The sequence below is a fragment of the Myotis daubentonii genome, chromosome 12, assembly GCF_963259705.1.
Source record: "Myotis daubentonii chromosome 12, mMyoDau2.1, whole genome shotgun sequence".
Taxonomy (NCBI): Eukaryota; Metazoa; Chordata; class Mammalia; order Chiroptera; family Vespertilionidae; genus Myotis; species Myotis daubentonii.
The window spans coordinates 6,796,622-6,808,057 of NC_081851.1; the positions used below are offsets into that span (position 1 = coordinate 6,796,622).

General features: G+C 49.5%; 1 protein-coding gene across 5 annotated transcripts in view; it reads right to left on the reverse strand.

Annotated features, from left to right (window-relative positions):
- IL18R1 (interleukin 18 receptor 1) overlaps positions 1 to 10,506 on the reverse strand; it is a 32,138-nt gene extending 21,632 nt beyond the window's left edge. Inside the window, exons 1-5 of one of the 5 annotated variants that reach the window (XM_059658856.1) lie at positions 10,179 to 10,505; positions 9,627 to 9,773; positions 5,828 to 5,914; positions 4,475 to 4,712; positions 1,105 to 1,270 (exon numbers count right to left, since the gene is read on the reverse strand). In XM_059658856.1, coding sequence (XP_059514839.1) covers positions 1,105 to 1,270; positions 4,475 to 4,712; positions 5,828 to 5,885 — 462 coding nt within the window. In that variant the 5' untranslated portion in view covers positions 5,886 to 5,914; positions 9,627 to 9,773; positions 10,179 to 10,505. Of the gene's footprint in view, positions 1 to 1,104; positions 1,271 to 4,474; positions 4,713 to 5,827; positions 5,917 to 6,043; positions 6,306 to 9,626; positions 9,774 to 10,178 lie in introns of those variants that run through there. The other 4 variants (XM_059658858.1, XM_059658855.1, XM_059658857.1 and 1 more) reach the window with 4 other exon arrangements.
- Positions 10,507 to 11,436: the final 930 nt, after the last annotated feature.

The following is an 11,436-nucleotide window of genomic DNA, read 5'->3' on the forward strand; positions in this document are numbered from 1 at the left end:
GGGCCGCCTTTGCCCTGCCCCCCAGCCATGATCGGAGAATCAGGTGCCTTTGCCGCCCTGGCCAGTGATAGCAGGAAGTAGGTGTGGAGCCAGCGATGGGAGCTGGGCACAGTCGAAGCTGGCAGTCCCGGGAGCTAGGGGTCCCTTGCCTGGGCCTAAAGCGAAGCCCACGATCGCGGGGCCGCTGCCACTGCGGGTCCCCGCTGCCCAGGCCGGACACCTAGGCCAGAGATGTTAGGCCTGGGCAGGGGCGGAGCCTGCAACCACGGGGAGCTGGGGCCTGCCCAGGCCTGACACCTCTGCCAGAGGCCTCAGGCCTGGTCAAGGGGCCGATCCGGTGATTGGTGATCAGAGGGTGATGAGGGTCAACTCCTCTGGCCGAGGCATCAGACCTGGGTGGGGGGCGGAGCCGGGGATTGGGGGGATATGATGGTCCCCTTGCCCAGGCCTGAAGCCTGGGTCAGAGGCATCAGGCTTGGGCTGGGGGTGGAGCAAGCGATCAGAGGGAGATGGGGGTCCCCTGCCCAGGCATGATTCCTGGGCCAGAGGCCTCAGGCCTGGGCAGGGGGCCAGAGCCAGTGATCAGGGGGAGATGGGGGTTCCCTGTCCAAGCCTGACACCTCTGGTGGAGGCGTCAGTCCTGGGCAAGGGACCGATCAGGCTATCGGAGGGTGATGGGGGTCAACGCCTGAGGGCTCCCAGTATGTGAGAGGGGGCAGGCTGGGCTGAAGGACACTCCCCTCCCCACACACACCTAGTGTGTATATAATAGAATTTAAAATTTTAAGTATATGTCGCAGAGGAAAATAAAAATCTTTAAACTAATATTTCTAAAAAATAATTTATTGAAAAAGAAGACAAACTAGTAAAGGACAAGAGAGAGGAAGCCTTGTCATTTACTGAACCTTAGTCTCAGGCAGGAGCGGTGCCCCTGCCTCATGTGTAGGCGCTCATCACAGCAGCCCTGGGGCCCCCTCACCCTGGGGCCTGTGGTCACACAGTGCACATGTCCTGAGAACAGCGTGCTCCACAGCCACCAGACCCTCATTTTGGAGTTTTTTCTTTCCTACCACGCCTGAAGTTAGAACATGTTGAATGCGTTACCTTATACAGTGCCGTTCTGTGGACCAGGTCTTGATAGTAACTATGGCTACAGTCTACCTGCAAAGCCTTTCCAACCTCCACAGTTTTACTAGTCACTTGTTTTTCAGTAAAACAGCTGTGTTTACTTCTTGTGATGACATTCAGTTTCCAACCATGAGTGTCATTTCTATGAAATAAAGGTTTACAGATATTTTATAATTAGTACAGGGACTTTGCAAATACCGTCATTGAGTAATCAATGCAACAACATTTTCCCCCCTATTTTTGTATAAAGAGACTCATTTACTGTTGCCCAAACTCTTCTCTGCCTCTTTCAGGTTCAGCGTAGCAAGAAATTTAACTGTCATGGGATGGGGGTAGACGGTGGGGAAAAGGTAAACCTGAGCAGGCCCTAAAGCACACACACGTGTGCACACACATGCGTGCGCGCACACACACACACACGCACACACACAGACACACACACACAAAGCCCACTGCAGACCAGAAATGTTTAAAACATCAAAGGTTTTGGCGATAAACAAGTTCAGAAATTCTTAACCCAAGGCAGGAGGGCGGCGCTGGCCTCACGGGCCGGAACGTGCTTCCTGAATGTCTGCATTTCTCGGGCCGCTTGGCCAATGCTTTTCTCTTACTGTCAGTTGCCCTTGCGTGTCCTATTAGCACTTTTTTGCCTCACTGAGCAGAGTTTATTTGAATAGATATTGTTGTTCCTTCTGATTAGAAATTAGAAATCTAAAAGAAAGAAATTTTGCAATGTTTTTAAAAGACAAAGGTTTGTAATGTAATATTTGCTTAAAATGCGCAAGCAGTATGTACAGTCCTATACCAGACCCAGCAGGTGCCCTGTGTGTGTGAACACAGACAGTCTGCCCGAGGAGGCGCTCCCAGCTCCCCTGGAGTCTCCATGAACGGAACCACTGGCACCCCTGGGTCCAGCGGCTGCACTGGCACCGGCGGGATGACTGTTGCCTTAGGTAAGTGAGAAAGCTAACCTTCAGGGGAAGGGCAACAACTCCCGTGTCACAGGCCTGGGAAGCCATCGCCAGGATGCACACCCATCTATTTTGGTCCTAACGGCCAGGAGTGTTTTGGAAAAGACTATGTTATGACAATCAGTGTGAATTTATACAGGATCGGCTGGGCTGGGAGCCAGGGCGCGGGGCAGGCCTTCCTCATCCTCGGGGTACAGGGGGGTCAGCGGCCATGACACAGTGTGGAGCAGCTGCGCCTTTCCCCAGGCATGGCTGCGTGCTCCCTGCTGGGCTGGCCCTGGGCAGGCCTGTTTAAAGGATCTCTCTGAAGCTGATGACGCCTCCCCACGCTCTCCCGTCAGGCTGTTTCCTGCTCTGCAGCCTTGGTCGCTATCACTCAGCAAGCACCACCCTCTAACCGCTGCCCCGCGCCCAGGTGCCCAGTGCTGAAACAAGGGGCGCCCTGCGCCTCAAGGAGCTCCCAGGGGGGCGTGTAGCTGAGCCCTGTCAGGGCTGGTCATCCTGGTGCGAGAACCACCCCTGGCGACACAGAAGCCCTGGAAGAGACCAGCCCACCGCTGCTCGGCCTGCGCCTGATCTGCAGGTGCTGTTCCCTCTGCCTTCACGCCTTTACCTCTAAGATCAAGGACGCTCCTGCATCCCCCCTTCTCAGTGGATTTCCTCCTTAAGACTTGATCTGACCCAGTGATTGTTGCTGCAGGAGTGGAGTATCCATCTCCAGAGGAATGTGATCACTAGCCATTGTTTCCTGAAAATTCCAGGGCTGCAGTTCTAAGGGGACAATCCAGGGGTAAGGTCTGCTCGGACAAGTCCCACAGGAGACCCAAGGCCTCACTCACTACAAGGCGCCCACTGCCCGTGTGCACACACATCAGTTGTACCACCTTCAGAAAGTCCGTATCTTCAAGGTTCCCACTGACTTTCAAAGCCATTGTCAAGCCTGCTCTTTCCACCATCGCTTAGTCTCATCTCACTCACCAGCCTCCACGCCCCTCAGAGTTTAGCACCACAGCCCATGAGCGCCTGGGCTCCCATTGCCTGGCCTCCTGGTCCCGCACCCCTCTCTGCCATCCGACCTCTGATAATCCCACTTCCCTCCCTAATGCAGGCTGTGTTCCACCTTCCGTGTTGGGGACAGGTCATGCCCTCTGTCCCTGTCTGTCTGCGAGTGGCGCTGGGGGAGGCGGGCCCCTCCGCGTGCTCTCTCTGCCCTGTTCATTTCCATGCTGCCTTCATTCCCCAGGCTCAGGAGCAGTGCTTCTCGCCCTGATGGCCAGTGTTCACTCTAGTTACTGTGAAAAGACCAGCTGTGACTCATTTCTGGAATCATCTCTCCTAAAAGGTCACATACAATTCACTGGTTAAAAAACAAGAGTTCTTGAACTTCTTTCTGACTCTGGTGCCTGTAAGTAAAAACAAACCCAATGACCTCACTTCCAGAAAACCGCAGGTGTGGCGCTAGGTTGCACTGGGACATCTCACTCTGCCTTCACCACGCGCTTGCGATCAGGACTCACTCCAGGTGCTGGTGACAGTGGCACCCTCCCCACCCGGGCTGAGCTGTTTCCTCTAGGCTGGTCTCAGAGCTCTATAAGGTACATGCACACATAGATACCCCAGTACACGCATAAGATCGCCACAGCAACTGATACCCACGCACCTCCATGTCCTCACCAGCGCCCACCGCAGAGCATGCCTTCTCCAGGCCCTCCCCTCCCACCTCACCAAACAAAGGATAAAGAGAGCGAGCTCAGCAGTTGGCATGCTCAGCCGGTTCCCTCCTTTCCTAGACACGTTCTGACTCAGGGTGTCCGCACTTGGTGCCAGGAGAAGGCTATGCCAGGCCCTTCGGTGCGCCCCTCCCCCGGCCCTGGGCAGAGCTGTGCCATCAGCTGCCATGCACACCTCCTCCACACACTGCCGCCGCCGGCCCTCAGCAAACACCTGAGAACTAGACCAGGGTGCATCTACGCCCGTCACCCCGCAGCCTGCGCACACTGCCAGGAGCGGGCACTGCCCCTGTTCCCTCTCACAGCATCCACGCCCAGCCACGCGTTCCCTGATTCAGCAGCCCGGCTGAATCTGAGAACAAACGCCACCCAGCCTTCACTTACTGTTGGCAAGAATACCCTAAAAGGGAACCATTCTAAGGGAATCTTTCACCATCTTCATTTCATTAAGACCACTAGGAACATAAACACAGGGGCAACACTTAGTTTACTTTTTCAATAATGAAGCATTTATTTCTTGTTGTAGGAAGAGTAGGGGAGACTAGATGCTTGGCTTGCCTGACCTTTCAGATTACAGTGCATTTGATTTGCTGAACCAAGCCCTGGAGCGCCGCGCACACACTAACAGAGAGAAAGGATACTCACCCCCTCTGGAAAACGTAAGATCCACTGTCATCCAGCTCAACTGGCCAAAACTCCAGGACATAATCGTGCAAAGTAATTCTGGGTGAACTGCTCGAGCGTAGCTCAACCTTTTCATCTGACTCACTGGTTTTGAACCATTTTGTGGTGCTTGGTTCATGCACAGGAGAAAGTGGGCAATATTTCAAAAAGAAAGGTTCTCCTTCAACGGCATTAATATGAGGACGTGAAATACAGGTTTCTTCAAAAAATTAGCAAAATAAAAGGAAAAAATCAAACACATGATGACATAGCTAATTTCCCAACACAGAGGCATTTCCAGAACATAAGTGAGGGCAGAGCTTCCAACGGGTCCTCCCAAAGAGGAGGGAGCGCCTGGCCCCCACCCCAGGAGGCAGGCACATGCAGAGCAACCTTGTAAAAGAAGGTGTTGCACAGGACAGCTTCCTCACACGGAAGCCACAGAAGACACAGGGTTGCCACACCTTCCCGAAAACATCTTAGTGAGGAGCCTCCATGGAGAAGATGCCAGAAACCAGGCTTCAGAGGGGCTTCTGCACGCAGCCAGTCCACTCAGCCAGCCACTGCCCGGTAGGCGCGGAGGTGGGTACAGATGCTGCATCCCACGTCCTGAGAGGTGGCCGGTTGGATTCCTGGTCAGGCACATGCCCAGGCTGCAGGCTCAGTTCCCAGTAGGGGGCGTGCAGGAGGCAGCCCATAGAAGTTTCCTTCTCATGTGGATGATTCTCTCCCCCTCTCCTTTCCTCTCTTTCTAAAAATCAATTTAAAATCTTTTTTTAAAGTCAACAAGCAGTCACTGCTAATAAATTAAAATTGGTATTCGACACCTGCCATAATGCTTCCTTGAGTTCCCTGGGCTAAGACGTGTCTTTCATATATACTAGTAGTTGCTCTGACTCGAATATTTTCCTTAACATTTGTAAGGCATTCCCATGAACATCCTGTGTTCTCTAATTATATATGGATCTTTGCCTTCATTTTGGGAAGGAGATAACTTGTGTAAAATGTTCTAAAAGTCAGTAAGAAAGTCGTCTGTGACATTCAGTTTCAAACAACACGAAGCAGATTTCCATCCAGACAAATGGAATTTATTTCAGGATGCAAGGTTCCACACCTGCTCTCTCTACATAAACTCGGGGGCCACCTTTTCCTCTTTCCAATAAACCCATACAGTTCTTTATTTGACCCCACTCCTGTGGCTTTTTAGTTTCTGTGCCAGAGACACCAAAACATTAGGCAACTATCTAAATTTAAAATCACTGGCTAATTTTAATAAATTCAGCATCTTCTATAGCCGCCTCCTAAAACCAGCAGCAAAACTTTGCTATGACTTACCTGAGGTGCCCCTAAGCATAAGCACCAAAAGCGTCAAGGGCAGTTGTCCCAGATGCATGTTTCAGGGTTCTGCTTCAAAACGTTTTCCTGGAAAACAGAGTAAGTCAGGTTCAGTTAGAACTTTCACATAAAAACATACCTGTCTTACGAAGAAGGTTTTAAAACACCTTCTGGCACACAAAATTTTAAAAATGGATCCAGAAAATTTTCATAGACCTTCATCTAGTCACCAAGTCTTCTTGGAACGTTCAGGAAGCAGAATTAATGAAATTTTAGTGCAATGAAGTTTGGCATCCTGAAGAAAGCCCTGGTAATACAATTTTCTAATACAGAAAGCCTCGTGTGTTTTGGGCTTGGTCTGCTAAGTCCTGCCCCCAAGAACAAAGTTGAGAACAACTGTATTTATGGAAAATCTGCTATTCTATGAACGCAGTCTGTGATTACTGAAATACGTTTGACATCCTGCCCCTGTAGGAGTGAGTGTGTGTGTGTGTGTGTGTGTGTGAGTGTGTGTGTGTGTTCCAGTTGTTTTTCTCTCATCTATCTTCTTGCTTCAGAACACAAGTTGCAGAAGTGAGGAACTAAGTCTACGTTACGTAACTGTCTCCCTGAAGTCCAGCACAATGCTTAGCACACAGTGAGCGCTCATCAATAGTCATTAATGAGAAATAGGTGCATGGATGTGTGAGCCTGTTTCTGCACTCATATGCCCATATGTGTTTATTTTAGGAAAATGGAGAGACAAAGTGGGAACTGCATACATTCCAGACAGAAACAGACTCAAAGAACTCAAATCTGAGTTGACTTTTGCTCTTACTCTAACCCAAGTTTTGTCCTACTAATTACAAATTTAGAGGTAGAATAGGTAGGAAGGGTGCGTTGGGGCTCCTATACCAGGTCTGAGTTTTTCATAAACAATCCCATGTTTCTTTTATTTTAAAAAATGCATTTTTTATTGATTTCAGAGAGAAAGGGGGAAGGAAAGAGAGATAGAAACATCAATGATGGGCATCATTGATTTGCTGTCTCCTCCACACCCCCTACTGGGATCGAGCCCACAGCCCCGGCATGTGCCCTGACTGGGAATCGAACCGTGACCTCCTGGTTCAGAGGTTGATGCTCAACCCCTGAGCCACACCAGCCAGCAATCCCATGTTTCTTTTATACCAGACACCTTGCTTTACTCACTGAGGAAGCGCAGCATCCTGGAAAGGGCTTGGTCTCTGGGCTTATGACAAACAGTGCGACCTTGGGCAAGTTACTTAAAAGTCTGAGTCTGTTTGCTCATTCCAAAATGGAGATGGTAAGAGTGCCTGTCTCCAAAATTACTGAGCAATCAAAGAGCTAATGTTTACGAAGACTTCCTGGGTTGGGTGCATGAAGCCTCGCAGCCCAAAGTCATTCTCTCACCAGCTACAGCTCGCCTCGCACACTGAACAACACAAAACTAAAACACACACCACCACCACCACCACCACCCGCTAATGCCCAGATCCTGGATAAAATGTAATGGCTAAGCTGCCAAACCATTTACATCAATCTTTATGAAGAAATCACCAAGCATTTGATGTCATTTCCAAGAGATAATAATCAATAATGTAAAGACAAAAGGGATAAGGATGTATGGAAAGTACCAACTGTTCATAATGAAATTAGAATATTTCTATGGCTTGAAATAAGCCCCTCCCCCCACACACGCACATGTTTTGTCATTATCTATTCTCTTATCTAGGGTAGAATGAAAAGTGCTGTTTCCTCTGATTAAGGTTGACACTGCCTATGAAGAGCACTGCTGTTTTCTTGGTTTGTGGTTTTTTAAATTTTCAAGGTCTACTAAGAGATGAAGTTATTATGAGATAACTCATCATTCTGATGACTTCACTCAGTTTCGATTTGAAACATGTTAAGATTCCAGTATATAAATTAGTTGGTATTTGCCCTGCTCTATGTCTGTGTATATATAAAATTACTAATGTACTTATTGCGAATTTAAAAGATTAAGATATTAAATTATAAAATTTAACTTCTAAAAGAAAAGTTATTCTGAAAAATATCATAGATAAAAGTTATAAAATATATGTAAGAGGGTATAAGTATTAAATTTCTTGCATGTGGAAATTCTGGAGATTTTTTTAGTGCTATGTTTGATATTGATATTATTTATTGCCTTTACATAATTTTAAAATTTCTTCCTTCTTTTCTTTCTTTTTAAAAATGTTTCTAATTTCTAAAGTAATATATGCCAATAAAAGGACATGTATAAAATGAAGATGGAAAAGCAGAAAATAATATCAACATGTCTAATACTGTATTTAGCATGTTTTCTTGTACTTTATATATTTTCAAATAATTAAGATGACCTTTAAATAATTTCCTATCTTGCATTTTCCTGCGTGGGAGAAATCTTTGTCAACACCGTTTTAATTGTCACACCAAATTCTTTCATATGGATAAGTTATGCTTTACAGCATGTGTTTTATGACAAAATGGCCCATAGCCATGTTCCCATGTAAGGCAGTTGGATCAGGTTCTGAAGCATGGCCTGTGCTGCCAGACGGGCTGGATTTACATCCTCACTCTCCTCATTTTTAGCTGAATGGTGCCGAACAAGTTACCCTCTCGGTTCTTCACTTTATCTAGCCATGAAAGGGAACAGCAATACCACTGCCGAGGGCTGGTGAGAAGGTTACATAAATTGCTATTACAAAATATCTGGTGAATAATAAGTATCACTCACAGGTTAGCTATTATTATTTATCCATAGTTCTTCTTTTCTTGGTGTCACTATATGGCAGCACAAAGAATACATTTTAAACATGGTAAATGCATACAGCATTCCAGAAATGCAGTAATAATTCATTATTCGCCTACCACACCCAAGTAAGCACTGAACATTCTCATCTTCAATTAGGTACTCAAATTAGTACAAAGTATCTCATGTTTTTTATATGCATTTCTATTGGTATAAAGAAAGCAAAATATTAGTCATGCCTTTTGTAGCTAGTTTTCTATGTTTATGAACTGTCTTTTTATGCCTTTTGTCCATTTTTAGATGTTTAGTGTTTTCTACAACCTGTTGTTCGGTTTACCTTTTAATGCCTCTGTCGATGCTTTAACATCTGGAAGCGTTTATATTTGTGCAGCCCACCTGTCCTGCCTTTGCTTTGTGATTTTTCCATTGCTACCTTACCATTTAGAACATTCCTTTCCCCTCAGGGGTCAAATATGTACTTACCTGTATTTTCTTTATTTGGTATGCAGATGGGGTCAACTTCACTTATTTTTCCCAAGTAGCTACTCAGGACTTCTGTCTGGGATTCGCAGTCCCGTCGTCCCTTACAGCGGCCGCCGGGCTGGCAGCCTCCCCCGACACCCACACACAGCCAGCTCCCTGGCAGCCTCCCCCGACACCCACACACAGCCAGCTCGGCACTCTGCTCCCTGGCCTCCCTCCCCCCTCCCACCTCGCCTGTTTTTTTATTTATATACTGTTCACTAACTGACATATTATCATTTTATGTCTGCTCGCTTATTTGTTTGCTGAATTAATGAAGGCATTGAATTAATGAAGGCATTGAATTAATGAAGGCAGAATATAGCTTTGGGGAGTCTACCCATAGCTGAGCATCTGACCCATTGTTGCATCTGCCTGTGAAATGCTTCTTAACCCTGACACCTTGAAACGTGTGTTTTACGTGAGATCTAGCGCCCTCACTCTCACTCAGAGTGAGAAAAAAATATGCCTGGGCTCCACATGCATGTCCATTACTACCCTATGCTCCCGGCTTCCACCACTTACCATTCATGCGTGTGTGAGTGTGTGCATACACACATACACATATACTTATATCCGAATCTTCACATGTAATGTATAGAGTTACTATATACTGTAATGCATATTATGTTACAGTATTGTTTTCGAGGTTAAAGCATTCCCACCTTTTTTCTGAAAAGTGGAAACAGCTAAAGTAGGCGAGAGTTTCCGTTCATTAAGCGCTCATTTGTGTCCGCCCCGTGAAAACATGCAGGTGGTTCTCTTACCCACCCTCCCAGGGGCCGAATGCAGGAGGCGCTGCCCAAGGCACAGAGCGGTGCGCGGCTTACCCAAGGGCATCAGCTACAGACCCAGGTCCGCATCCGGATTCCCGCTTCCCACCCTTCCCTTCCATCTCCGTCGGGAGGAGACCTCCCGCAGGCTGCACCCCGGTTATCAGAAAGGTCAGGGCTGGCAGCCGCCGCAGAGGGACACGCTTCCCCTGATCCCGTCTTAAACGGAATTTTGTTTTCAGAAAACCTGCCCAGCAGGGACGGAGGGCGCTGGGGAGGGCACAGCGGCGGGCGCGGTCCTTACCTCCAGGAGTTGGAGGCGGCGGGGCAGCGTCCCCCTCCACCCGGGCAGGGGGCAGGGCTCAGGCGGCAGGTGGGAGCGCGGCTGCCCCAGCTCCAGAAGCAAGGGGCAGGGCAGAGGAGCCCCGGGTGTGGGGAAAGGGGAGAGGCAACTGGAGAGTCCAACGGAGAGAAGGGACAGAAAATTGGAAGAAAGAAAAGCCGCCGCTGAGTGGGCTGGCGGAGGCGCGGGGTGGGGGCGCTGGCGGGCGGCGGCGCTGCTCCGGGTCCGGCGCTGGCCGGTGCTGGCGGGGATCTCCGGGGCGGCGACAGGTGGCGGGTCCCTGGAGCTCTAGGTCGTGGGTGGAGCCGAGTGGCTGTGGGGCTGGGAGACGCCGAGGCAGCTGTTGCGCATCCTCCGGCCACAGGGCTGTGCGCACCTAGATGAGGGAGCCACCTGTGCCCAGCCCCGGGGTGCGGGCATCTGCACTGACGGCAGGGGCGGGGAGCGGCTGGGGCAGAGTCTGAGGTGATCCAAAGGTCAGAGGAGGTCCCTGTCCAGCACCCACGTTCCCTGCTTAGCCTGGCGGGGGGCGGGGGGTGGGGGGCTTGCAGTTGGGAAGCCAGGGAGAGGCCCGCGTGTGGAACTGAGGTGAAATTGCTTAGAGGTCAGGCTGAAGGAGAGCTGCATGGTGGCACTGAGGGGCATGTTTCAGACTGGTCTGCGGTTGAATCTCTCAAACAAAAATGAAGAATGAAACCCTGGCTTACAGGGAAAGGATTTAATGAGACTGATTTTCATTTTTTTTATATATATATATATACAATTACTAGAGGCCCGGTACACGAATTCGTGCACGGGTGGGGTCCCTCAGCCTGGCCCAGACCCCATAGGACCCAACTGGGGCTGTCGGGGGGTGAGGGACTGTGGGAAGTTAGCCGGCTGTGGGAGGTTGTCTGTGGGAGCGCACTGACCACCAGGGGGCAGCTCCTGCATTAAGCATCTGCCCCCTGGTGGTCAGTGCGCATCATAGTGCTTGGTCGACCGGTCGTAATGATCACTTAGGCTTTTATATATATATACTAGGGGCCCGGTGCACGAAATTCGTGCACTGGGTGTGTGTGGGGGGGGGGGGGGGGGGGGAGTGTCCCTCAGCCCAGTCTGCTCCCTCTCACATACTCGGAGCCCTCAGGCGTTGACCCCCATCACCCTCCAATCGCAGGATCGGCCCCTTGCCCAGGACTGACGCCTCAGACTGAAGCGTCAGGCCTGGGTAGGGGAC